Here is a 26,543-nt window from a genome sequence, read left to right on the forward strand (position 1 = left end):
ACTTCTTGAATTTGCTTAGTACACAACGCATAGTCGACGTAAAACACAAACGGGGCGCGCCAAGTGGCAGCCCTGAAATGGCCCAACGAGCAAAGCTTTCACCTGGTCAACTTTCTGCCGCTACTATGGCCAGCAGAGTCCGCACCATTTCGAGACACCGTCGGCGCCGCTCCGACCCACCCCAACTCCGAGACGTCAGCCACGCCCACCCCACGAGCCCACATTCGGCCGCTGCTGCCCTCGCAGACGTCGGTCCCCTGGACCGCGTCAGCGGCAGTCCCGGCCTGCCGAGGTGCCGCTCCCGCTCTGCTGCTGATCCAGCCGGCGTCCGGCAGCGGACACCAGCCGATGGCCGACAGCGGGCATCGAGACGGCGGGGATCGGCCTACTGGAGCCGGACAGCCGCCGTGTCCGTCCCCACCAAAAGGCATCGAGACACCGGGGTCGAGACGGCGGGGATCGAGCCGCTGGAAGCCGGGCAGCCGGCCGTGTCCGTCCCCACCAAACGACATCGAGACGGCGGGGATCGAGCCGCTGGAGCCGGGAGCCGGCCGTGTCCGTCCCCACCAAACGACATCGAGAACGCTGGAGCCACTGGAGCCGGACAGCCGCCGTGCCCGTCCCCACCAAACACGAGCTCCGGCCCCGGCTCTGAGCACGGCCCGCCGCCTCCGACTCCGCCCGACGGTCCCGGGCTCGTCGGCGGCCCAGCAGCGACCGCACCTCCCACGGTCGGTCTCCAGCGGTAGCCGACCAGGCGCTGCTCGCGGCCGGCTCACTGCCGTCCCAGGCGATGGCCGGCCCCCCAGTTCCGGAAGGCGGCTCCGGCGCCAGCGCCGGCACCGGCGGCGGCCGCGGGCCGCTGCGGCGGCGCGCCGAAGCCGCCCATGCCGCCAGACGTGTTGGGGTAGGTAGTTGTACAGGAACTGCGGTGTTGCGCAGCAGCGCCGGGCCGCCGAAGTCCTGCCGGGCGGACGGCGACGGCGTGAGGCACGGTCACGCGGCGTAACTGAGGCACTGGCGTGCCTCAGTATACCGCACACGTATATGATAAACCCCACACGACATGACAGAGATCACGACACGAGGCCCATGGCGTGACGGAGGGGGGCAGAGCACGACACACCACGTGACAGAGACAGCAAGAGATTCACCGCAGGAGAGCTCCATGCCAAACTGAGTGAGCATCGAGTCTATTTGGACAGGCGGTGCATCAGGAGCGGCGGTGCCGCCGTCCACTACAGCAACGATATAGTCAGGAGCAACTGCTGCACACGTTCATTGGGAACGATACGATGTCCAAGAACACCATTGTTTATTTTATGTATCATCATCATGTTGCCAGGGATGCATATCTAGGGGGAGGAGGGCGAAAGCCGACACTAGCAATTACGCTGGGAGAGACAGCTTAGATTTGAAGCTCTAAAAATCATCGATTTGCCAGGATATTTCGAATGCGTGGAACAACAGCCCTTTGATACTTCAAAGTAATGCAATTTGCTTGACAAGAAATATATTGGCCTACCTGAGGGTATTTAAACACCAAGAAGAAGTAGAGATGTCCGATGAGAATGCCAGCCAACTCCATGGCACCTGTAACATACATTCTGTGTGTGTGTGATTGGGGCTTTACGACGCACTCAGCTGCTGAGGCTATATGGCGTCGCCTGCCTCTCACCCTGGCAGGAATGGCGGGCACCGCGGGGAATCGAACCCCGTACCTTTGGTTTCCCAGACGCGCAGTGGTTAACGCAGACGTGTTAACCACTACACTACTGGCACCCCTAACATACATTCCATGTAACAACTCAGCTTCTGAAGACTGATATTATAACAGCTCAGAACGGTCTGACAGAGACATCCTGATAGCAACTGAAACATCAAGAATGTTCGCATCATGCGAGTCCCAAGGGCCGAAACCGGGCAATTCCCTGAATCTAGCGCAAATACCAATATTCGCTCCAATTAATATGTCGCGAACACATTGCCACAGACAATAGAAGGCGATTTCCGTGCTTGCCCAACACGTCTTGCGAAGTGATATCGAGTCGCCGGGCAAGTAATATGCTTAAGGTCACGGATATCTAATAGTTGCACATGTTTATAGCCAGATGATGCGGATGATTTGGACTTAAGGGCACACTGACCGTCCTGACCCTAGGACGCCTATAAGTTTCTAACCAGGACTGACGATCCCGCTCGCGGAATTCTTTACTTACGAGCTGGAAGAGAGAGGAAGGGGCTGGAAAGACTGGACACAGCGTTCCCTTACCGCCGCCCGCTATGATGAGGTTGAAGAGCATCAGCACCCAAGGCAGATACATGGCCTTGAACTGTGTGCCGAACCAGAAGCTGACGATGGTGTCGCGGTTGTGCTGGCACCAGACGTACAGCACCGATATCACCATCGGGTCCATCAACATCTGGCGGGCGCAAGAGAAGTCACACGATGGTACGGTGCCGGAAAGGAAAGGGGGGGGGGGGGAGGGGCAACTGATGACGAAACACGGCCATCAAATCCCAGGCAAGAACGCCACCCAGGCTACCCGGGGCTCGGGGCTGATCCAAAATATTCGCTTCTCGTTTGTGGGATAGCCATGCCGATAGCTGCTAGTACGGCATTAAGGGAGGCACCCGTCCGATTGAGTCCTTCCCCGTAGCTCGGTTGGTTACGGCGCCTGTCTTCAGGTTCACCTATCCGTGGTGGGCACGGTCCAGGACGCTTTAAGCGCTCGCTATCTGTCGCTGACTGGGATGGCCTGCGCTCGGTGACAACGGCCGCGCCAGCAGTCGAGTGACGCCAAACGGACCACGCTGAGCATTTGCAGTGCATCAGGAACTGCTTAGATCGGGTTCTCGCCCCAGAAACATACCCATGGGATAGGGACAGACTAAATGTAAAAAATGGATATCTAGATAATTGATGGATGATGATCACACCTCATTCCAGGAGTAGTAGAAAAGCCAGAGTGGGCCTGCATGACACCAGCTAAATCCAAACCTAAGCTCACTAGCGTCAACCATGCGCCTGGTGTGCCCAGGTCATGGCGCACGGCAACGCGACACGCTGCCATCCAGCAGCCGCCAGCGCCTGCCACTCGGTCAGACCATCGGGTGCGCATGGACTCGACTGAGGCAACACAGCGCATCGGATCACCCACCGGATAATTCATGAAGAGGCCGACCACTACCGAGCAGAACCAGTTGAACAGCAGCATGAACAGGTAATCAGCCGGGCTGCGGGCGAATATACCTGAAAATCCGGAGAATGTCACTCTCAGCACCCAGACCAGTACGCACCGGCGTCGCTGACGTAGTCTATGCTTGCAGTTTGGCACACAACGCTCACGGCGCCGACGCGTAAACGACCACGAAAGGTCAGTTTCAGGCCCACAGGTGAAGCAACCATCAGCAGCACGAGAAATAACACAACATCCGTGATGTGTGTAGTAAATCCAACTGAGGGGAGAGAAGTCTGAACGTATGCACCCAGGTTTAGAAGAGCTGATATCTGTTACTTTTTAACATTTATCGATACATGCAATAGGGTGAGAGTTAATCGTAGTCATCGTACTATCGTCATTAGGGTTTACGATGCACTCAACTGCTGATGCTACACTGCGCTATCAGCCTCTCAACCTGGCAGGAATAATGGGCACAATGTCGCAATGTATTATGTTCACTGTGTGATTAAGAGAAAAACACATATGCACAGCAGTCAATCTCCAACACATAATCTTTTACCCGGTGTGTGAACTGTTCGCTCCCACAAGGCCTCACCTGTTTCCAAACGAAGCGAGTAATTGTACAGGAAGTACAGGTTGATGAGGAAGTGGAACCCGGTCTGCGGACTCAATGGGTACCAGAACAGCGCTGTCACCGGACGCCATATCTGAAAGATGGGAAGATCGTGCACACCAAACAGCCTCTTTCTCAGTAGGACGGCATCACCAAGGGGCACAATACATACAGAGCCCAATGTTGCAGTATCACTCACAAATTCCCGAGGCACCTTACAAAAACGAAACACCTGGCCAAGCCCTCAATAAAAAATTTACACATTTCCACACATGCATGCATTCCACAGCATGAAAATATCTGCAATGGATGTGAGGTATTTGTGGTAAAACATTTGTGATGTGAGGGCCCATAACAGATCTACAGCCTGCTTTCGCACAAGTCCACACTCCTCGCACCTACGTCGCAGGAACGCTCAAGCTGACAATTCTCTCCGCATGCGGCGGTGCTCCGCGCTCGTCCGCACCTGCAACTGCTTGAAGAAAGGTTCATACAGCAGTGCCAGGTAGTAGGCCGAGACCAGCCCGAAGCGTCCCACGAGCGTGAAGACCACCGTCAGGCCGAACCACAGCCGCGTGAACTGCGGCAGGCTGTTGAACCAGCTCTGGATGTCGCTCATTGTCGGTCACTCTGTGCAGCTGCCTGTGACAAGGGCAGGGCCACTGGTCACACTGGGCGATTGTCTGCACAAGCATCACCTCTTAATACAGCCGTGATTGGAAAGATGAAAAGTGTGGTAGCATCACACAATTATGAGCAACGGAATAGGCTGATTTGCTGATATGTAGTCATTTTCTTGTTTAGCCATTTGGAGAAGAACAAGATATTTTCATAAACAAAGCAAGTTGATATACTAAGAACAGCCATCCATTTCCCAAACATGTCGACAAAGAACATTCCTGGCATCTTGGTACATAGGAACACAATGTTGAAGTCCATGTCAATGCCAGATTCCAGTCTGGAATCCAGAATCTGAGTATAAGTCATGTCCTCAAACCCAGATCCTGATACTTTTCAATAAAATTGAGTCTAACATCCATTTTCATGGCATTAGATACAATATTTTTTTCAAATACATTCAACATTTTGTTCTAGATATTCAGCTAACAATTGGAATGCTGCTTGGATACTCTTCTGCCAGGTGGGGGGGGGGGGGGGCAATTTGATCCCCCTGAGATCTCAGAAACTAAGAGAGCTATAGACACCAAATTTGAAGGATGTTTTGGCCTGTATGTGACCTCACTAAGGTCAAATTTTGATGTTCCTAGGCAGTGTTGGAAAACTTGACATTTCCTGATATAATGCATACCAGAAGATTTTGTACTCCAGGGTTGTGACTAAGCAAAATGAAATATTTTGGACTCCATCATGATGCAACAAGAACAGCTTTCGGAAAAACTCATTTTACCTCTTTGAGCCAGGATGAAATAAAACCATAAGGTGCAACAGCTTGAGACTTGCTGCTTCCATCAGGAGCCATGTATTGATATCTGCAAGGGCACAAATCTTGCACCCACCAGACTAAGATGCCCAATAGCAAGCAGCCTGTGTTGCCACCTAGGTATATGACAAACCATGGATGGAAATGTGAAAAATAAAGTGATTGAATGTTGAATGGAATCACCTTTGAACAGTACTGGGAAATGAGAAAGGAGTACCAAAATTGCAATGGTCTGTAGATTAGCAAAGCTCTCACTTCCTATGCCCTATGCAGACCAACTCAAACTTGAACATGACTTAACCTACCATTGACGATGAACCGCATTAACTGCCAAGGATGCAACAAAGAGTCATAGAAAACCGCACGTCCAATCACCTATCACAAACGGCCGCCTACCCACCGCCACCACTGTGTCATGGCAATGCAAGTAAGAGAATCACTCGCTATTCAGCGTCAGAAAAGTATCAACTATACAGCGGCTTGCGCCCACCCCCCAGCTCAGGTTGGAGGTTGAACATAGCAAGACTCTCCATTTGGTTTTAATGATTTGCCTCCTTGTGACTGATTTGTCAGGAGCATAAATATTCTGCTCGTGCTCATGCCTTGAACAGATTTGTAAACATTTGGAAGGAAGTATAGAGATGGGCATCATGATTATGAAGGACTTATTTGTACTCATCCAGAACCAATATGTGGTTGGGTTTTTGGCCACTTCCTGGCATCCAGAGTACAAAAATATTATGGCAACTGCGGATTTAAACCAAGTTATATTTGTCACTTAGGGGTGTACAATTAAAGCTGGTAATTCAGGCTTTCCAAAAATATCCTTTTAAGTCAAAAGATGTTGCTATCCATAGCCAAAAACAGTTCGGAGGCAGCCATCTCACTCCAGTAAAAACAGCAAGACACCAGAGCAACATGAACCCATAACTTCAGCCTGGCAAACTAAGAAGAGTTTAGAAGGATAAAAAATCTATAAATTGGAACATAAATTATCATATTTTGCAATTATAGCACGGGTCTGTCAAGCAATGTACTTGTGCTGGCTCGGTACATCAGTTAAGAGTGCTGCCTGTCTCTATTGTTCAGGTGGGATGTGCAGGGCCTCCTGTGTTGACTGGGAGTGGAAAGGTGGATGCATGAATGTTTAACTGTTTTTAAATCCAGTTAGCTGGTGGAGCGTGAGTAGTGTGACCGCGGTGGAGCATGAGTAGCGTGATCATGGTGGAGTATGAGTAGGTGGCCGTCTGTGACATGTTCATTTGCATTTTTTGTGTACCATTTTTGTCTGGCTGTGCATATCATACCCACCCTCCATTTTGGAGGGTGTAGAAGCCCAGTGTGTAGCCGCCCTCCATTTTGGAGAGTGTATAAGCCTGATGTGTACTTACTCTCCATTTTGGAGGGTGTATACACAGCCTTTCATAAACTGCAAACCAATGTATATGCACATGTGTTTCATAATAGAGGGTATGCAACTGTGTTGCTTTAGTGTGCCATAATTAATACTGATGCTTCCTTTCATTTTAAGTGATTTTGCATGAATTGCTGTACATGAAAGGTGGTGCTTTTATTGAGTACCACCTAGTGTACTGCTACCTCTCAAAGATAACCTAAATAAAGCTGCAATGGCCCACAGCACTTGGACAATTTTGTACTCCACTACAGAAAATTTGCACTCCGCTACCAGGAATTTTTTGGGAATTTCCAACACTGTTCCTAAATCATAACCCTTTGGTCAAATAAGGTCAAACATGGTCAAACTCCACATGAGTGTCCCAAGTGCCCCCAGGACTTGACACCCATTCTAAGCAAAAGGTCACATGCTCAGTAAGGTCAGTGACCTTGTTTGACATTTCAATGCTATGATAGTCAAAGTCCTACAACACTGCTTAGAATTTTTCATTTGAATAAGCAAGAAAGATAATGCTACATAGTAAAGTCAAAAAACAAACTGCTGACATGGGTCATGTTAGGTCAGTGAACTATTCTGACCTTGAAGCAGTCCATGGGAGATATGCAATGTGGTTCCTGTTATCAATTAACTCAAAATGAGTACCAAAAACTAACTCATACAGCAAGTGCTAGAGTAATAAAACAGGCTGGTTTTGACCTTGGTCTGACCTTCATACCTGACCCTAAGTCAATGGAATTTACTCATTCAACTGTGAGGTTGCCTAAGAAAGTGTTACAAAGATGTCTGGCTTTGTCTAACACCCTGGAACTGCATCAAATGAATTATTCTCAAGAAACTGACTTTGTTGAATCCATGGCCTGAATTTGAGCAGCCATAGCTCAGCAACCTTACAAGGTACACCCCAATTTTTGTGATAAATGATCCACTACTCAATCATCTATAACTGCAACATTTAAAGTGGCTACACTACACTGTTCAGAAAATATTCAAAAAAAAAATTTGAGGATCAAATTAAGCCCAAACCTGAGGACATGTTGACAGGGGTGGGGTCACACCAACCCTACATTAGGGCAGAGGTTAAGACCTTAGGAATAACAGCAGCAACAATTTCAAAGCACGGGGTAAATCTACAAACCATAAATTTGGTACAGTCACCATCAATCCCAGCAGCGCAGTTACAGGCAGTGTTTTAAGGAAGCGTGAGTTCCTAAGGAAATTTCATATATGAACATCAACCAGCCAATTTTGTGCCACAAGTTACTTCAAAATTCAGCACAATTTAGTAGAAATGGATGAGCTATTAACAGACTGGTCAAAGTTATACCAGAGATGTTCCAAATGATGTACATTTTTGGCATTCCAGACACCCTTTCTGGCATGCTTGCACAGCACATAGTCATGCTTGCGCACCACGACGGAGGCCTGTGGTGGAAAAACTTAAATAAAAAAGAAGTTCACCGAAATCATACAAACTTATTTCAACAATGAATATTATTTGGCCGTCGATTACCGGCCAAAGTGCAGCGGTCCACCGCCCGAGCTGCATACAAGATCAGTCGCTGACCACATGTACAAACCTTTCACCCCACGAAATGCTAGCAGAAGAACTGCCACACAAATAAGTACGCCACAATGTTTGGGGCCAACAGTACAGCAAAACTGATTATGCGCACGTAGCCGCCACCAACCCACAACCTCCCGAAAACTCAGAGCGGAGAATGAATGCGGCGCATACGTGTGTTTTCGTGTGTTGATATCTGGCCCAAACGTGATGATGTTCTGGGAGCGCTTCCAGATCCTTCCTTGCATGCATAAAACGGCACCGTTTTGGGGGCGCCTGCGAAAATAGTGAGAACGAGTGCTTCCTCCGCTGAGCGACATGATTGCGCGCTGAGAAACGAACGAAGCACACGTGTAGGTTTACAAAATAAGTACGGCTGTGAAGTTGGAGATTAGTTTAGCAGTGTCTTTATCGACGAGCTTCAATTTCAACAAAAACGCCAAAGAGAGAACAGCACAGCACAGAAACAACAGGAATACATACGTATGTCTGTTTTCCAATAACGCTTTAATGGCAAGTCAAATTCGCTGCTGAATAACGAGAATTCCAAATTCCATCTTTTACTTGATCTGCAAGTCACGTTATTGAACACAATCAGTCATTATCGCGCCAATCAGATTCGGCGCTATCGCGCCAAAATGTAAATATCATGGGTTGTCAATAAAATTTGAGGTCATCGCAGAACAAAGAAATCCCTATATAAGTCGATGGATGGCATGACAGCATCAGAAAACCAGAAAGCGCTGCAAAACTGGTCAGTAGTAATACTGGGCACGGGGCCGCATGGGACCAGATGGCACGGGACGGAACCAGACGAAATTAGACGGAACTTACAGAGTCAAACGGGACCGAGCGCGATCGGACGAGACCAAAGGGCCCGCAAGTGACTGAGCCAAACCGAACGGGTTCAGGCGATATCGAATGCCGCTGGACGTGTTCGACAGAAGCTAGACATGACGGAAGGGGAACAAACGGAGCCGGACGGCACCGAATGGAGCGCGATGAACCAGACGGGACCGTGCAAGGTCAGACGGCACCGCACGGGGCCAGAAGGAACCGAGTGGGAATGGACGAGACTAAACAAGACCCTAGAAAAGACTGTACAGCACAGGAAGGGACCGAGTGAGACTAAATCAGCCCAGACGGGCCCGTCTGTCCCGCCCGTCCAGCGCGGGCGGGACTGGACGATGCTGGACGGGACCACGAATGGAACCAGACGAAACCAGGTGAGACTTAAAGAGACCATACAGGACCAGATGGTCCAAACTAGTTCAGCTTTGTTCCATCCACTGTCGTCCGGCCATGTCCGGTGCCATCCAATCCCGTCTGGTCCCGTCTGGTCCTGTTCAGTTCCGTCCGGTCCCGTTCGGTCCCATCTGGGCCCATGAGATCTTACCCCCTTTCATCCAGTATCGTCTGGTCTGGTCCCACCCGGTTTCGTCTGGTGTGGTCTCATCTCATCCAGTTCTGTCTTGCCTCATGAGGTTCGGTCCAGTTCTGTTCGATTCCGTCAGGTCCCTTTCTGTTCCACCCTGTTCCTGTCGTTCATTTAGTGCCGACCGATCCTATCCTGTGCGGTTAGGCCCCTTTTGGTTCCGTCCAGTCTCGCTGGTTCCGCTTTGTTCCGTTTCAATTTGGTCCTGTGTGGTTGAGCTCTGTTCCGTCCACCGTCGTCCGGCCATATCTGGTGCCGTCCAATCCTGCCTGGTCCGGTCTGATCCAGTCCTGTTCCGTCCCGTCCGTCCAGTCACGTCCGGTGCCATTTGATCCCATCAGATTTCGTCTGGTTCCACGCGGCCCTGTATGATGTGCTCTGCTCGGTCTGGTCTGGAGTGATTCCGTCCGGTCACCGTTCGCTTCATGACATTCTGTTTGATTCCGTCCAAACCGGTCGAGTTCCGCCCGGCTCCGTTTGTTCCTGTTCAGTTCGGCCCATTTCTTTTTGACCCTGTCCGTCTGCTATGGACCGCACGTGTGACGAGAAGCGTCCATCTGCCATCATGGGCTTAGTGGTCTTAAGCACGCATGTTACTATCGCCGGGTAGGAATGAATTTTGTGGTTTTGTGACGTCATCATACAATACGGTGGAAGTATAAGCGACCTTCACTTTCTTCTCATAATCAGCTGATACCCACACAGCGCGCACCACGGCTGTGTGCGTCGGGCGCTCGTGGGGGGCGCATGGGGAAGAGCGTTGGTCACTATCATTACATGACCTTTGGAGCCGAACAAAACTGCCAGGGTCGCCATAAATCTCTGGTGCATCTCCCTCTATTTGTTTAGGCAGTCTTAGGAAGTGCCACGCATACGCCGGTGCCACCCAAAAGGTACATCAGGTTCTCCCCATGTTTTCGGCTCTATATTTAGAAGTGCAAGGCAGTCATGCCCATCGCCCTCCCTCCCCCCACGCTGGAAATAACATGTTGCTTTTTTATTTTGCCAAGAGCTGAATGAAGTATGTGGGCTCCCTCCCAAAGTTGGTTGCACAACCATCCATGACTGAGTTTTTCATGTGATTGATAATTTTTGTAGGATGTATTTTTCTGCTTGTCAATAATCTCAGGCTTGTCAGCCATGCAATTTATCATACTTATACCACTTGGAAACATTGTAAAAGCTACATTGTTTGTGTACTGGAAGGATACTATTTTATTAGTGTGGACACCAACATTGTGGCAGTGGCACTTGTCAGCTCATATTTATTGGTTTTGGTCAGAGCTGGCTGAAGGATACCATTTAACCTGGTTGCTGCTAAGTACCCAGAATGGGTATTGCTTGGAAGTTGAGTTGCACCAAAGGGGTGGATAAGAAAGGTTTCATTGCTTAGGTGATGCAAATGTCAGTCTATTGTAAACATTTTCTGACTGATTTATGACTTCTTGCATTATTATATTGCCAGCCAGTTCTTGGTTTTAACTTGTTTTGTTTTATTTAACTGCTCCACTAAATGTTTGTCCTCTTTCAATGCAAATGATGAACAGAAACACCAAACCATTAGAAAATGAATATCTATCTAACAGGAATCAAGTGTATATGGCATGCATCAAAATCAATTTCAAATCATATTAATGTGAGCATTTCAAGCTAAATAGTAGGCCTCATCCATCAGATAGATAGCATCTTTTATCCAACACAGTTCTTATTCACACAATAAATTGTATTGGATGTGCTTGTAATGGTAGGAATTGTGTATGGGGATGTTGTACTATTTGCATTGGACAAGAATTGTTGCATTGAACCTATCCTGTGCTAACAATACAGCTGCATTGTAAAGCCTGTTTTGTTTGAATGCTAGCTGTTCATGAATTGTATAGGCATTTGCTTTGTTTTCAGGAAAATACAGCACCATGGATGATGACTGGGATCAGGAGGTGGCAGCACTTCAGGTTCAGTCTAGCCAGCAACACCCACCACTCCAGGAAAACAGACAAGGGCAGAATGAAGGCCAGGGCTTGGTAGGAAGAGGCAGAGGCCAGGCCTGGCATGCTCAGAATGTTGGCCAGACCTGGGGTGCTCAGAATGGTGGCCAAGCCTGGGGTGGCCAGAATGTTGGCCAAGCCTGGGGTGGCCAGAATGGTGGCCAAACCTGGGGTGGCCAGAATGGTGGCCAAACCTGGGGTGGCCAGAATGGTGGCCAAATCTGGGGTGGCCAGAATGGTGGCCAAGCCTGGGGTGGCCAGAATGGTGGCCAAACCTGGGGTGGCCAGAATGGTGGCCAAACCTGGAGTGGCCAGAATGGTGGCCAAGACTGGGGTGGCCAGAGTGGTGGCCAAACCTGGGGTGGCCAGAATGGTGGCCAGGCCTGGGGTGACCAGAGCAATAACCAGGCCTGGGGTGCCCCGGCCAGTGGCCAGCCCCGGGGCAGCTGGAGCAGTCGGCAAGCCAGATGGTCGGGGCTGGAGGGGGGCGGGGCGTCGGCCGGAGCGGGGCGCCGAACTGGCGTGGTGCAGCTGGAGATCCGGGCGGGGAGGCGGGCCGGCCGCCGGCCCCGGACGGCCTCTCCATGGTGATCGCCGCGGCGGACGTGAGCCGGGTGATCGGCCGAGCCGGCGCCAACATACGCGAGCTCGAGGCCAACTCCGGCGCCAGGATACGTGTGAGTGCCCTCCAGAGAACTGTGCCAAAGGCCCTGCCAAAACTGCCTTGCAGGGAGTGGGCCGTCCATCTTCAGGGAATGACCAGGATGAATGAACTTAAAATTCATCAGGTTCAAATGGCGAATGAATATCGGAATGTGTGTAGCTATTCAAGGACTATGGGTGACTGTTCAAGATGACAAAGTTGTTTTGAAAGGAAGTGGCAATGTACACCGAGGTCCGAGCTGGCTCTGCCTGCCAGTGCGTGTTAATTTTAAGTGTGTCCATTTACCTTGAGACATAACAAGCAGGTTTTGCCCCACCAAAGTAAAGCAGTGAATGTAATTGCCCGCGGGCGATCCGGTGGCCCGCCGCCCAGTCGTGTCCGCCGTTGACCGACGCCGTCCGCCGTCCTCAGATCGACCGGTGCGGCGGCGGGCCCGAGGCGCGCGTCGACTTCGTCGGCGACGCCAGCAGCCAGGAGCGCGCCAAGCTGCTGGTGGAGCAGTTCCTGCTGGACTGCACGGAGGAGCGGCCAGCGCGGGGCCGCCGTGACCGCAGTGCGTCACCGGTGCCGCGCCGGCCGGCGGCCGTGGGTCCCGAGCCGCGCTCCGACCGGCCCGCCTTCAGCCTGTCCATGGCGCTGCAGATGCAGGTGCGTCGTCGCCAGGGGCTGTCCTGTTCCCTCCTTCCTGGCGCCGCTCTCCTTGTAGACTGCCGACCCGTGTCACGACGGTGCTGTGCGGTCATTGGTGGCAGGAATGAGCCTGTGTGGAGTCTCGGACTGTGCAGCGTTAGCCATCCTCTAGGTCCGTAAGCTCTATAGTGTATCCTGCTGGCACACTAGTGAAACTTGTGGAAGATCTTGACGCCCCAATACAACAAAATGTGCTCCTGATCACGAGCTCAAACCAAACCGGTTGTCATCACTGCAATTTATGCCGTACCTGAGGGCCTCGGGCTCGTCATGTCTTCGGCACGTTCCGTCACATCACACCTGTAGCTTTTGCCTGCGCCTCCGGCGGCTCTTCGTGTATCCGTGATCCAGCGTCTCTGACCGGACGCCAACCGCTCCATGCCAGGCGGATGGCGACAAGGAGCGCTGGAGCAAGGTGCCGCCTCTGCAGAAGAATTTCTACAAGGAGGACCCGGCCGTGGCGGCTATGCCGGACGACGAGGTGGCGCGGGTCCGGTACGGTATCCGGCCGTCTTGTGTGGCCCAGCGGCTAGATCACACCTTGTGTTAAATATGTAAATGTGAGATACTGTAAAAGAAGCCGGAAACTATTTGAATGCAGTGAGTCGTGCACCAAGTGTGGTGATTTGCCTACAAATAGCCTGAGATATAAAAATGTGTCGGATACTTCACTAAGATGATGCAGTTTGTCTCTTGACTTCATAAAGTGGCCTTGTTTTTAGTAGGCCAGGTTTGCCATTTTTTATCCGTTGATAGTGTTGTAGTTGAAATTGCGTGACCTTCAACTCACTTCAGCTATTTCATGCCATTCATCAATTCACGGCTGGTATACTCTTTACATTCGAAATAAAGACGCCGACACCGCGCATCGCGCGACGCTCGTGCCGCGTCACCGTCGCCGCTCTCGCCGCGCAGCGCCGAGATGAACGACGTGCACGTGAGCTGCGACGAGAAGGACGCGCCGCTGCCGAACCCGGTGACGACGTTCGAGCAGGCGTTCGCCGCCTACCCGGAGATCCTGGACGAGCTGGTCAAGGTGGGCTTCGAGAAGCCGACACCGATCCAGGCCCAGGGCTGGCCCGTGCTGCTCTCCGGTCAGGACATGATCGGCATCGCGCAGACCGGCTCAGGTCAGTGGCAGAGCGGCGGGCCTCGCGCCGCTGCTGCCGTCTGGGAGCGGCGGGTGTTAGAGGCCGTACCGCGACCGCGTGCTTTTGCCGGTACCGTGACCGTGGCGTGACGGAATGCTCCGCTGTTTTCGGCTCCGGCAACCGCACGCCGGGGTGGTGCCAATTGACTTTCGTCGGTTAGTTGTCAGTCTGCGTGTGCATGCGTGCTGCCCGCCTCCGACGCTGGCACTCACCAGCCGACGCTGTCTGCCCGTTCAGTGCTGTGCGTATGCTGCGGCCAGGAGCGGCACCAGTCAGCTGAGGTCTGTCCACGTCTCGGCCGGGGGAGAGGGGTGGAGTCCGTCAGTCAGCTGACGGTCTGTCCATGTCTCGGCCGGGGGAGAGGGGTGGAGTCCGTCAGTCAGCCGACGGTGTGTCCATGTCTCGGCCGGGGGAGAGGGGTGGAGTCCGTCAGTCAGCTGACGGTGTGTCCCGTCTCCGTCGGGAAGAGGGGTGGAAGTCCGTCAATCAGCTGACGATCTGTTAACGTCTCGGCCGGGGAGAGTGGTGGAGTCCGTCAGTCAGCTGACGACCTGCCCCCGTCTCGGCCGGGGAGAGGGGTGGAGTCCGTCAGTCAGCTGACGGTGTGTCCCGTCTCCGTCGGGAAGAGGGGTGGAGTCCGTCAGTCAGCTGACGGTCTGTCCACGTCTCAGCCGGGGAGAGTGGTGGAGTCCGTCAGTCAGCTGACGACCTGCCCCCGTCTCGGCCGGGGAGAGCGGTGGAGTCCGTCAGTCAGCTGACGACCTGCCCCCGTCTCGGCCGGGGAGAGGGGTGGAGTCCGTCAGTCAGCTGACGGTGTGTCCATGTCTCGGCCGGGGGAGAGGGGTGGAGTCCGTCAGTCAGCTGACGGTGTGTCCATGTCTCGGCCGGGGGAGAGGGGTGGAGTCCGTCAGTCAGCTGACGGTGTGTCCCGTCTCCGTCGGGAAGAGGGGTGGAGTCCGTCAATCAGCTGACGATCTGTTAACGTCTCGGCCGGGGAGAGTGGTGGAGTCCGTCAGTCAGCTGACGACCTGCCCCCGTCTCGGCCGGGGAGAGGGGTGGAGTCCGTCAGTCAGCTGACGGTGTGTCCCGTCTCCGTCGGGAAGAGGGGTGGAGTCCGTCAGTCAGCTGACGGTCTGTCCACGTCTCAGCCGGGGAGAGTGGTGGAGTCCGTCAGTCAGCTGACGACCTGCCCCCGTCTCGGCCGGGGAGAGGGGTGGAGTCCGTCAGTCAGCTGACGACCTGCCCCCGTCTCGGCCGGGGAGAGGGGTGGAGTCCGTCAGTCAGCTGACGACCTGCCCCCGTCTCGGCCGGGGAGAGGGGTGGAGTCCGTCAGTCAGCTGACGGTCTGCCCCCGTCTCGGCCGGGGAGAGGGGTGGAGTCCGTCAGTCAGCTGACGGTCTGTCCACGTCTTGGCCGGGGAGAGCGGTGGAGTCCGTCAGTCAGCTGACGACCTGCCCCCGTCTCGGCCGGGGAGAGGGGTGGAGTCCGTCAGTCAGCTGACGGTCTGTCCACGTCTCAGCCGGGGAGAGTGGTGGAGTCCGTCAGTCAGCTGACGACCTGCCCCCGTCTCGGCCGGGGAGAGGGGTGGAGTCCGTCAGTCAGCTGACGACCTGCCCCCGTCTCGGCCGGGGAGAGCGGTGGAGTCCGTCAGTCAGCTGACGACCTGCCCCCGTCTCGGCCGGGGAGAGCGGTGGAGTCCGTCAGTCAGCTGACGGTCTGTCCACGTCTTGGCCGGGGAGAGCGGTGGAGTCCGTCAGTCAGCTGACGACCTGCCCCCGTCTCGGCCGGGGAGAGCGGTGGAGTCCGTCAGTCAGCTGACGACCTGCCCCCGTCTCGGCCGGGGAGAGCGGTGGAGTCCGTCAGTCAGCCGACCTGCCCCCGTCTCGGCCGGGGAGAGCGGTGGAGTCCGTCAGTCAGCTGACGGTCTGTCCACGTCTTGGCCGGGGAGAGCGGTGGAGTCCGTCAGTCAGCTGACGACCTGCCCCCGTCTCGGCCGGGGAGAGTGGTGGAGTCCGTCAGTCAGCTGACGACCTGCCCCCGTCTCGGCCGGGGAGAGCGGTGGAGTCCGTCAGTCAGCTGACGGTCTGTCCACGTCTTGGCCGGGGAGAGCGGTGGAGTCCGTCAGTCAGCTGACGGTCTGTCCCGCTCGTGGCCAGGGAAGACGCTGGCGTTCCTGCTGCCGGCGCTGATCCACACAGATCTGCAGCCGATCCCGCGCGAGGAGCGCGGCGGTCCCAACGTGCTGGTGCTGGCGCCCACCCGCGAGCTGGCTCTTCAGACCGAGAAGGAGGTCAAACGGTGAGAACCGAACCACAAGCGTAGCGCGTGACATGTGTGTTCGTGCCCAAGCTGTAGGCACAGCCTGGGCTCTTAAGTAACCGGGTGAAAGCTAATGTGGTAAAATTCTGTAAGGAATGGGGCGTGTGTAGGAAGATCGTAGCGATACGGTATGGGTGTGGTGGCGAAATGTTGCCAATGACAAAACTTCAGATGGGATAAATATCGATTGGGTATAGGTTGGACGCCATCGTATCATACATGATAACAATCATATGCGAATAAGATCGTCGTGTAAAAGGACGATGTGGGACTGGATTGCACTTGCATGTCGTACGAATTAACGAGCTTCGCGTATTGTTTTGCTCCCTGGTAAGTATATTCGTAACTGTTTTCCTAGGCTCCGATGAGGTCGGCCGACATGTCGCCACCATGGCCTCGCTCTTAACTGCTGTACGTGAGGGGGCCCCCGCCCAGCTGATCAGCTGACCGCTGCGGCGGCAGTTTCGCCTCGCCCCCCTGCCTGCGCGTCGTGTTAATGTTGCACAGTCCTCGCTACTCATCCTGTGGCCGTGACGCGGGTGCCGGTTGTCGCCAGGTACAACTACAAGGGGATCCGGAGTGTTTGTGTGTACGGCGGCGGCGACCGACGCACGCAGGTCAAGGCCGTCTGCTCCGGGGTCGAGATCATCATCGCCACGCCGGGCCGACTCAACGACCTGGTTCAGGCCGGTATGGACTGGTCGGGGGTGAGGGGGGGGGGGGGCGCTCCGGCTGGACCGACAGAGCCGGCGGTGACGCGGGCTGACTGGATGGGTGGAAGGAGCAGAAATCGGCTGGAACGCAAGCGACTGATAGACCGACAGCGGCCGACGAGTCAGTCGTGCTTACTCTGGGTTGTCTGTATGTCTGTGCGGCAGGCAGCGTTGACATGAGGCTGTCGGAGTTTTTTATAAATACAAAATGGGTAATCCAATTGGTGTGGATGCGAGGGGGGGGGGGCTCTGGCCTCAGAGCACCTATCAAGCAAAGCTTGTTGCATGTACCCTGATCTCACCACCCAAACTGAACCACTCAGCTCTGCAGATAAGTTTGCCATCTCGCTTGCGCCGCACAGAATTACGGGGGGTTGTGCTTGTGTGCTTCGGCGTTGCCTCCCGGCCCTGGGTTGACCTTCATTGGGCGGTGCCTAACTGACCTTTTGGTGTAACCCGGACCAAACAACACGCCCGCTCTGGGCCTTACGCCCAGCGTGGCCTCGCCCCAGATGACGCGGCTGTCCGCGTGGCCAGCGGGGCTCGTGGACGTGTCGCGCTCAGTGTCCTCTCGGCGCGGCCGGCAGGGTTCATTGACGTGACGTCAGTCACCTATCTGGTGCTGGACGAGGCGGACCGCATGCTGGACATGGGCTTCGAGCCGGAGATCCGCAAGGTGCTGCTGGACATCCGGCCCGACCGGCAGACCGTCATGACCAGGTGAGTGGCGCGGGCACGTGACAGACCGGCGTGTGTCCCCGTCGATCGCTAACGTGATCCGCTCTTCTGGACTTCAGCCCAAGGTTTCGGCCTAGATCCACGAATTACGTGTCTTTCCTCTTACACGGCATTCAGAGAGCATGCCAAGCAGATTACCCCGCTCCCCGCCGCTCGCTGACCTGGGGCGTGCAGCCCACGGCCGGGGCGCCGTCGCCCTGCGCGGCTGCTGGGCGCCGGCCGCCGGTGCTGACGCCGCGCCGCCGCCGCCGCCCGCTGACCTGGGGCGTGCAGCCCACGGCCGGGGCGCCGTCGCCTGCGCGGCTGCTGGGCGCCGGCCGCCGGTGCTGACGCCGCGCCGCCGCCGCTCGCTGACCGGGGGCGTGCAGCCCACGGCCGGGGCGCCGTCGCCTGCGCGGCCTGCTGGGCGCCGACCGCCGGTGCTGACGCCGCGCCGCCGCCGCCCGCTGACCTGGGGCGTGTAGCCCACGCCCGGGGCGCCGTCGCTGTCGCCTGCGCGGCTGCTGGGCGCCGGCCGCCGGTGCTGACGCCGCGCCGCCGCCGGCAGCGCCACCTGGCCGGTGGACGTGCGCCGCATCGCCGACAAGTACATGCAGACGCCCATCCACGTGGTGGTCGGCACGCTGGACCTGCAGGCCTGCCGCACCGTCGAACAGATCATCGTCTTCTGCCGCGACGAGGAGGAGAAGAAGGAAAAGGTACGGCGCGCCCATTGGCAGCAGCAGGGAAGCGCCACATGCGCCCCGCACGTGGCGCTAATCGGCGGGGGAGGGGCGCACGTGGCGCTGAACGACAGGGGATGGACACCCTGTTATCACTAAATCATTCACGCTCACGCTTTTCCGTCATTTGTCGTCCTTCACCATGATCTCGTTTCTTACGGTTGTTTGGCCGGTGGGAACACATCTCAAGTTGTCGTTAAGGGAGATGTCGTTATACCGTCTTCGCGAGACGTTGTGAATGGGTCTGTTTTGTCGCCTATGGCAGTGCGCATGGGTCGGCCGAGCCTTGCGCGGTGACCACCCTGACCTTGTTCACGTGCAGTTGGACGAGTACCTGTACAACATGGGACCCGATGAGAAGATTATCGTCTTCTTTGGCCGGAAGGCTAAGGCCAGCCAGCTCTCCATAGACTATGGTCAGTTTTCAAGTGTGTGTGTTATGCCGCGGCACTCCACCCTCCTCTGTTGTGTTTTCCAGGTCGATGCGAATATTGTTTGGGTGTTCCGCCACTGTCATTGCCCATAGGCCGTGATCACGTTTCCCCGTACCCGGGCTTTCCTAAGCGTGAGCTGTGCGGACTGTGGGGTTGACGGCGCTCTTGACAGTCCTTTTGCCCCCCCCCCCCTTCCTCGTCAGGTGCGGATGGCGTGGATCTGTAGAGTTAACGACGCTCCTGACCCCCCCCCCCCCCCCCCCGTCAGGTGTGAACGGCGTGGACCTGCAGAGTATCCACGGTGACCGGCCGCAGGAGGAGCGCGAGATCGCCATCGAGGACATGCAGTCGGGCTCATGCCGCGTGCTGTTCGCCACCGACGTGGCGTCGCGTGGCATCGACATCGCCGACGTCACGTGAGCTTGCTCCGCCCGCCAGTCTGGATCACGTGATCCTCCTCCACCCGCGCGGGACGGCCCGGGGCGGGTTCTCCTGGGTGGTGCGATGGGTGACGCTGCCAGTGCCACCGCTCGCGCGCAGTGGAGCCCTCGCGACATGTGCCGTCAATAGCCGCGCCGTGCTCACGAGGAAGCCCCATTGGTAAGACGGGCGTCGGTAGTCATGTCCGTGCTGACGGGGAAGCTGTCCATACACGGCGTGTAGTCGTCGCGTGACGCTGGTCAGCATGCAGCGGCGATCGCGAACGGCCCGGTGAGGCTCTGAACGGCGCGACTCTCAACCCGCAGGCTGATCGTCAACTTCGACTTCCCGCGCCACATCGAGGACTACGTGCACCGGGTGGGCCGGACGGGCCGGGCCGGCAAGACCGGTCGGGCCGTGACGTTCATGGTGCGCGAGGACTGGCGGCACGCGGCCGAACTCATCGAGATACTGCAGAAGAACCAGGCGGTGAGTGAACGGCCGCGCCCGGCCTGCTCATGACATGCCTCGGTGGAGGCAATGTCTTCTAACCCAAAACTCCCCGTGGAGATGCCGGGGTTTGAACCCGGGGCCTCTCACATGCAAAGCGAGCGCTCTACCACTGAGCTACATCCCCGCAAAATTAGTGTGGTGGCTGCCAAATTCGGTGCCCGTCTGTGACCGTGTTGCAATTAGTAGCGAGTCAGGTACCTACACCCTGAAAGAGATGGGGAGTTATCTCAAGGTAGATTGGTCATGGTTTCCGTCTTCGGCTGGGATGTCTGCTAAATTCATTCTCATGAAAATAAGATGCGTCTTTCAAGGCAAAGGATCACGTTGCTCGCCGACTTAAGCTCCTGCCACGTTGAGCCGACATGATCTGACAGTGTTATTTCCGCTTTGGTTGAAACTTCAATACCTACATGCAAATTGCTGATATTTACCACTTGCGGCGTCCAAAATCAGCGCTTGGAGATGCCGGGGTTTGAACCCGGGGCCTCTCACATGCGAAGCGAGCGCTCTACCACTGAGCTACATCCCCGCGGCGCTCTGCTCGGCGGGGCTGCCAGAAACGAACACTACCTAGGAATACTGCGAGCGAGTGGGGAGCGGCAAAACAAGATGCGAGAACAACACAGCATAGTGTGGCTCCGCATTGGGGTCTGCACTGAGCCATAGCTCTGATCTGCCGTGTCATCCGATGCAAGAGTAGGCACACCAAATATTTAATCGAGTAATAATTGAATAAATGTATATAATTACATCTTGTAATATGTTACCTATTCAAAGCCAAAAAATTAATCGAGGATTAGGGTGAACGGTGCTTGAGCTGTGCGTCTGGGAAAGCAGAGGTAGAGGGTTTGATTCCCCGCCGTTCCCGCTCTTCCTGTCGGGGTGAGAGACAGGCGACGGCATGCAACATTAGCAGCTGAGTGACTAGTAACGCCTCAATGACACGAAATCCAGAAAAGCTTGGAAATGGTTCTGATGGCCGCACGCGAAAAGCACTTTGCTCTGGCCGTGGGATTGTTTAAACTTGCAAGTCAAAGGCGCGTCACGTTCTTCCTTAGCACACGCCAGAACTTCGGGACCGATTTTACTTGTTGTCGGTAACGGCAACATCCATGAGGTGTGATTTGCATCCAGATGTTTGCACTCTCATTCGTCCCGTTTCCCATGCTCGATGGCAACAACATTCGTCTCGTTTCCCATGCTCGACTGGCCTAAAACTGTCCGCTGGAGATGCCGGGGTTTGAACCCGGGGCCTCTCACATGCAAAGCGAGCGCTCTACCACTGAGCTACATCCCCACTGAACCCCGATGTTAACGGGTGATCGCCAAAACGGTCGGTCGTTTGTGAAAACGCAGTAAGTATTGACGGGTGGTATATTAGCAAAGACTCAAGTCCGGTCCGTGCCGGGCTGACGCCATGGGCAGGCGGATGAAACCCACTAATGAAAACCAAACCCAGGTCGGTATTGTCCTCGCACCGTCAGAGTGTCGGAGTGCACCGCCGCACCGTCGGAGTGACGAAGCGCACCGTTGCACCATGTCAATGTCGGAAGTAATCATGTGCGTCTAATGAAAGCTGGATGTTTGTGCGGTTGAAAACGTCGCCCAGGCTCCCATTACTTGCGGCGAAAATATGTCGCATCAAGTGTTTCGCCTACTCCCCCCTCCGTCATCTGGCGTGACTTTTACGGACCTTCGTTGCCTACTACAGTTGCAACGGGAAGAATGTTGTCTGTGTGGTCCGTTGGGATACCGGTGTCTTGTCACATGCGAGGAGAGCATATCACTGAACGCCATTTCCCTGGATACATGCGCTGAGTGGCCTTGGACCTCTTCGTAAGCTCCAGATGCACTCATTTTCTAAGGTGGCTTTAGTCTGAGGAACTCTGCCCGTCTTGGCCAGTCATGGAGTCGAAAATCAAGACTTGGAGATGCCGGGGTTTGAACCCGGGGCCTCTCACATGCGAAGCGAGCGCTCTACCACTGAGCTACATCCCCGTGCGCGCCGCTGTCTTGTGGCTGACAGTGGCGGACACCCTTCGGATGACATCCTCCTGGTTCCTGACATTTCTTCCTAGCAACCAGTTCTCGGTCACTGGTGCTTGGACCACGAATAACCCAGGAAACAGTTCGGTATCCGGCCCGGACCCGGCAAGGAACAGGATCCGGCCCTGAACGTGCCAAGGAAACCAGCAAGAAGCAGGATACAACAAATTGTGCAAGACAGCCAATGAGAACCAGGATGCAGTGTTAGGCCAAGTCGCGATATTTAGCAAAAACAAAATCCAGCCGGAAATCTGGCCAGGGAGCCGGCGAAAACCAAGACCCAGCCAGGAATCACTTGAGGATCCAGCTAACACCGAGATCCGGTGTAGAGTGCTGTCAGAGGAACCAACAAGAACCAGAATCTAACATGTCTTGTCATAAAGCAATGCCTTTTCACATGTAACCTGTAACATCCAGCATTGAAATGTCTGATGGAAAATCAGTGAAACCTGGTTGGCTGACAAGCAACACAAAATGAACGCAACAAAAATCAAGAAGATAATGGAGATATTGGTGATACATGGGCCGCACAAGGGGAGCATGGCGGGCATGTGTCCATTTCGCCGTCCTCCCTTTCGTGTAACGAAAAGGTACTCGGAAATGCGCAGATAACTTAATATATCCTTATATATGTGATGTCTGTTGAATCCCCTGTGATAGGAATTGAAATCATGACGGGACGCAAGCGTCCGCTTGTCCATGGGCGCCCCGTCGCTATCAGGATCCAACAGTCAATTGTTTTGCGATCTTTCGGACGAGCTTGCATGGTTGACTATGATGGCTTCTGATAATGCCTGAGCAAAGTTTGTTGTGTATGCCTTGAAGTTACCACCCGATTTTACCGGCCGTTTCTACGGGAAATGTTGTCCCGAGTTGTCCACCAGATACGACTGCTGAGAGTGCACAATGTTTGAGGCCCTCCCCCCCCCCCCCCCCCCCGAGGCTCTGCTGACCTTCGTTGGCCAGCCGCCAGCCGACCTTTCCATATCAATCGGGCCTTCACGGCAATGCCCCCTTTATCGTCGAGGGGCAAGAAGGGCCAGGAAGTGTGCCTCGTGGCGACCGCACGTGGTACGCGCTCCAAGATTGTACCTGAATCTAACACAAAAAGGATGCGAGATGTCGTTTTTATAAAAGCCCTATCCGTTAAAGGGACTCTTCCGCATTTGTATGGAATTTTGAACTGAAATATTTGTTTCTCAAGATCATTTTGTATAGATAAGATTTATGCATTGTTAGGGCCACAAACCCTTTTTTCTAACGTAGACGTACACGAGCTTTTGCAGACATATATCTGTATGACGTCATAGAAACATCACACGATTTCCTCCGCCTTAATGGCCATATTGTGTTCAAGGTCTAAAGTAGTGTAGTTATTTGATTATTCGTGTGTGGAGCACGCCAGCATGAATCGTCGCGCTGGCGCACAGCGGTTGGTTAGCAAGAGGTTATGCCACTGACTGCGTGCCTCGATTACGATTGGTTATCTGGATAAAAGCCGTATGGGCCAATAATGACCTTTTTCGAATGGAAATGACCTTTTCAGGACTATGGGACGAAGGGAAATGGATAACGATGGGGCAGGACCACATGCACCTGGGAACTCAGCCGCCTGGACGTAACTCGCGCAGGGATCCATCTGCGGGGCCCCAACAGAGGACACTCGTAGCTGGCGAATACAGCCTGACCCAGACAAGCGGGGGGTCGCGAGGTTGCAGGGCAAAGCGAGAAATAGAATGAAGGCACGGAATCCGATCATGGACCGCTGTTTGCCGTCGATCATGACCTGCATTTGTGATAACTGGCATGCATTTGGGAGTAAACAAGACGGAACCACGGAAAAGTATGCAAGAATGTCACGGGAAAAGACCAATACACGCCCACATACTGCCGGTAACATAAACGCACGCTCATAGGCCGCTAACGCCAACTGGCGGCGCGTTCAATACCACGAGTAAGTCGCTCCGTCCGAAATATTAGCAGCCAATCTGGCAGCGACTCTGTCGTTATAAAAAGACGTTGTATTACGTAGTCAAACGGTGGCGCATTGAGCAGCAAATTGAGGAAACAGTTTAATTTTGCTGTTTAAAGGAGTATTCTACATGTATATGAGGGTTTTGAACTGAAGTGGCCATCTTGAGGACCTTTCGGTGCTGTTCGCAGTTATGTCCTGAAGACCTAAGATCCTCTAGTTTTTTAGCTACACGCCCGCGAAAATGGGCGCAGATATGTCGGGAAAGTGTTTTAAAGCCACATTGGCATTCATGACGTGCTGACATTTCAATCCTGTCATTCCATAAGCCATGTGGTGATCAATGCCAAGAAAAATATAATCGTCGAGGCACTCATATCCGACGTTGGTGAGCGCTATTTCCAAGTATAACGGACGTCACCTGGCTCTCAATTAATGTTAAGTAAGGTACGATGGCGTGATCAGATCATGGCACACTGAGTAGCATATTTACTAAACAGAATTGTGTTGTACAGGACAGTCTTTTCCACTTAAAAAGTATACCAATAGTTACAAGTGAGCTTTGTTCATCATATCTGATGCTTGCTTCAATCTCTTTAAATGTGAGACGTTCTTTGGAACACTCCCTAAAGGAACTGTTCCACGTTTGAGGATATTGAGGGACACATAAAATATGGTGAAAAAGCTCACTTGCAACTGTTGGTTTGCTTTGAAGTGCAAACGATTGCTGTAGAAAATGGCATGCCACTTTTTAGAAGAACGCCCCTCACTGCGTCATAGTTTTTATCACGTTAGGTAACGGTCTCATGACTTCAAAGTCACTGCTCGACTAGCCGTGTCGAGGTTGCCACTGTGGTGGACGGGCTCACTCACTGGTATGACTTCAACTCGCCGCACTGCTGCCGCTGCGATTTTTAGTAGCACTGGCGAAAAATGGCCGACTTGATATATGCGCTGTGATGGTGACAGACAGGGAGAGCTGTTTATAAAACGGCATCAGCCATAAAATTAGGCACGCCTGGTTCATGAAGAGGCCTGCAGATCATCGGGCTACGCTCTGATGGTGACATTGTTTATAAAACGGCATCAGCCATAACACTAGGCATGCCTGGTTCATGAAGAGGTTTGCAGGTCATAGGGCTAACGGCGAAAATGAACGCCCTTTCAAAAATAACGGTCCCAATAAAGTGGGTAACGCTACATAGCGGATTCATCGGAGCGCCCTTTTGAAAAACGCAGCACCCCTGTGATATTGCGTGCGTCTCGGAAGGAACAGCTGGCGCGAATTTCATATTGAAGAGAACCCTGACGGCAAAAATTAATGTTTTTTTCACAAACATGGGCAGATGTCCGAAAGATAGATAAGTGCATTCCAGAAACGCCATTGCAATGCATCGCGTTGTACTTACCAACGCTCTCCGCATTGTGAATGAGGCCGGAGGCCATGTGGGCCTTACTTTAACCATCTAAAATTTTCAACTTCAACAGCCCGCCCCTTCTCGGCGTCTCGCTTTTTAAAAATCTGAGTCGCGGATTTCTTTGCAATCGCGGCCTCGTGCATCTTCAACAATTGGTGCCCTGTCAACACCATGTTCGATCGAACATGGTGTTGACAGGAGTTCTCGAGCGCGCCAACTTCTCTGGTTATTCAGCGCCCGCAACCAAAATGCTAACTGTCCAAAAATGACCAGAGAAGTTGGCGCGCCCGAGAACTCCTGTCGACACCACGTTCGATCGACGTAAAATGCGGCGAATGGAGATGCCGGGGTTTGAACCCGGGGCTTCTCACATGCAAAGCGAGCGCTCTACCACTGAGCTACATCCCCGCAGTGGCCCGTGATTTTCAAGGGGCTGTGAAAATCATCGGTCGTCTGTGGCCATGCAATAATTAATTGGCTGATAATAAGCACAGCGCGCCTTTGCCAGGCTTGAGGCAACCTCCAGAAGGCCGGAGGATGAAAGGCACCTTAAATGCACCACTGGTGTGTTAGTTATGTATGAATTGTTATGAAAACTGGATGGTCTGGTGTTCAGGAGGGTGAAAGCCACCTTTAATGCGCCACTAGTGTGTTTGTTATGCATGAATTGTTCTTATGAAAACTGGATGGTCTGATGTTCAGGAGCTCCAGCATCAAGCATCAAGACCCGGTCTGACTTGATATTAAGGACCGAGCAAGGCCTAAGGCTCAGTACAGAGCCAACGGATCTAGTAGCCAGGATCCTCCCTAGAATTCGTATAAGGAACTAGCGCCGATGGACCGTGTGTATCGGCTCTGGAACTGCCACGGCGAGAGCACGCTTTCGAGCATGCGATGTCTATGATGGAATAAACTTGATACAACCACAACCCCCCATTACGATAAGGTAAAGCCCATGCTCAGGGACGCAAGGAGATCCACAATCTCATCCTTATGTAACTCAGGGACGTCTTGTCTTGTCCTTATTATGTAACTCAGGGACGTCTTGCTCGGTCCTTACAATCAAGTCAGAGGTGCGGAGGTGGGGCTGGATAGGATGGGGAAGG

At 53.9% G+C, this 26,543-nt stretch overlaps 2 protein-coding genes and 5 non-coding genes across 7 annotated transcripts in view; 1 reads left to right on the top strand and 6 right to left on the bottom strand.

The window, feature by feature from the left end:
- Window positions 1-267: 267 nt before the first annotated feature.
- Window positions 268-8,378, bottom strand: LOC119098127 (derlin-1-like). Its single transcript, XM_037221056.1, is given in 10 exon segments — window positions 268-388; window positions 861-910; window positions 912-935; window positions 937-963; window positions 1,526-1,593; window positions 2,273-2,423; window positions 3,162-3,253; window positions 3,781-3,892; window positions 4,265-4,440; window positions 8,234-8,378. Coding segments are annotated over 9 exon segments (798 nt in total). The 5' UTR covers window positions 4,418-4,440; window positions 8,234-8,378.
- A 4,491-nt stretch (window positions 8,379-12,869) lies between these two features.
- LOC119098128 (putative ATP-dependent RNA helicase DDX43) overlaps window positions 12,870-26,543 on the top strand; it is a 38,673-nt gene continuing 24,999 nt past the window's right edge. The window contains exons 1-10 of the mRNA XM_037221057.1: window positions 12,870-12,949; window positions 13,377-13,486; window positions 13,907-14,121; window positions 16,299-16,440; window positions 17,018-17,151; window positions 17,762-17,894; window positions 18,460-18,610; window positions 18,957-19,050; window positions 19,337-19,484; window positions 19,815-19,977. Coding sequence (XP_037076952.1) covers window positions 12,932-12,949; window positions 13,377-13,486; window positions 13,907-14,121; window positions 16,299-16,440; window positions 17,018-17,151; window positions 17,762-17,894; window positions 18,460-18,610; window positions 18,957-19,050; window positions 19,337-19,484; window positions 19,815-19,977 — 1,308 coding nt within the window. The 5' untranslated portion in view covers window positions 12,870-12,931. The remainder of the gene's footprint in view (window positions 12,950-13,376; window positions 13,487-13,906; window positions 14,122-16,298; window positions 16,441-17,017; window positions 17,152-17,761; window positions 17,895-18,459; window positions 18,611-18,956; window positions 19,051-19,336; window positions 19,485-19,814; window positions 19,978-26,543) is intronic.
- On the bottom strand, window positions 20,054-20,125 carry TRNAA-UGC (transfer RNA alanine (anticodon UGC)). The gene has a single exon. It is a non-coding gene; the product is annotated as a tRNA-Ala (tRNA).
- TRNAA-CGC (transfer RNA alanine (anticodon CGC)) lies at window positions 20,459-20,530 on the bottom strand. The gene has a single exon. It is a non-coding gene; the product is annotated as a tRNA-Ala (tRNA).
- TRNAA-UGC (transfer RNA alanine (anticodon UGC)) lies at window positions 21,227-21,298 on the bottom strand. Its single transcript has one exon. It is a non-coding gene; the product is annotated as a tRNA-Ala (tRNA).
- Window positions 21,928-21,999, bottom strand: TRNAA-CGC (transfer RNA alanine (anticodon CGC)). The gene has a single exon. It is a non-coding gene; the product is annotated as a tRNA-Ala (tRNA).
- On the bottom strand, window positions 25,774-25,845 carry TRNAA-UGC (transfer RNA alanine (anticodon UGC)). The gene has a single exon. It is a non-coding gene; the product is annotated as a tRNA-Ala (tRNA).

The sequence above is a fragment of the Pollicipes pollicipes genome, unplaced genomic scaffold (genome assembly GCF_011947565.3).
Source record: "Pollicipes pollicipes isolate AB1234 unplaced genomic scaffold, Ppol_2.1 Scaffold_4740;HRSCAF=5597_pilon_pilon_pilon, whole genome shotgun sequence".
In the NCBI taxonomy this organism is placed as follows: domain Eukaryota; kingdom Metazoa; phylum Arthropoda; class Thecostraca; order Pollicipedomorpha; family Pollicipedidae; genus Pollicipes; species Pollicipes pollicipes.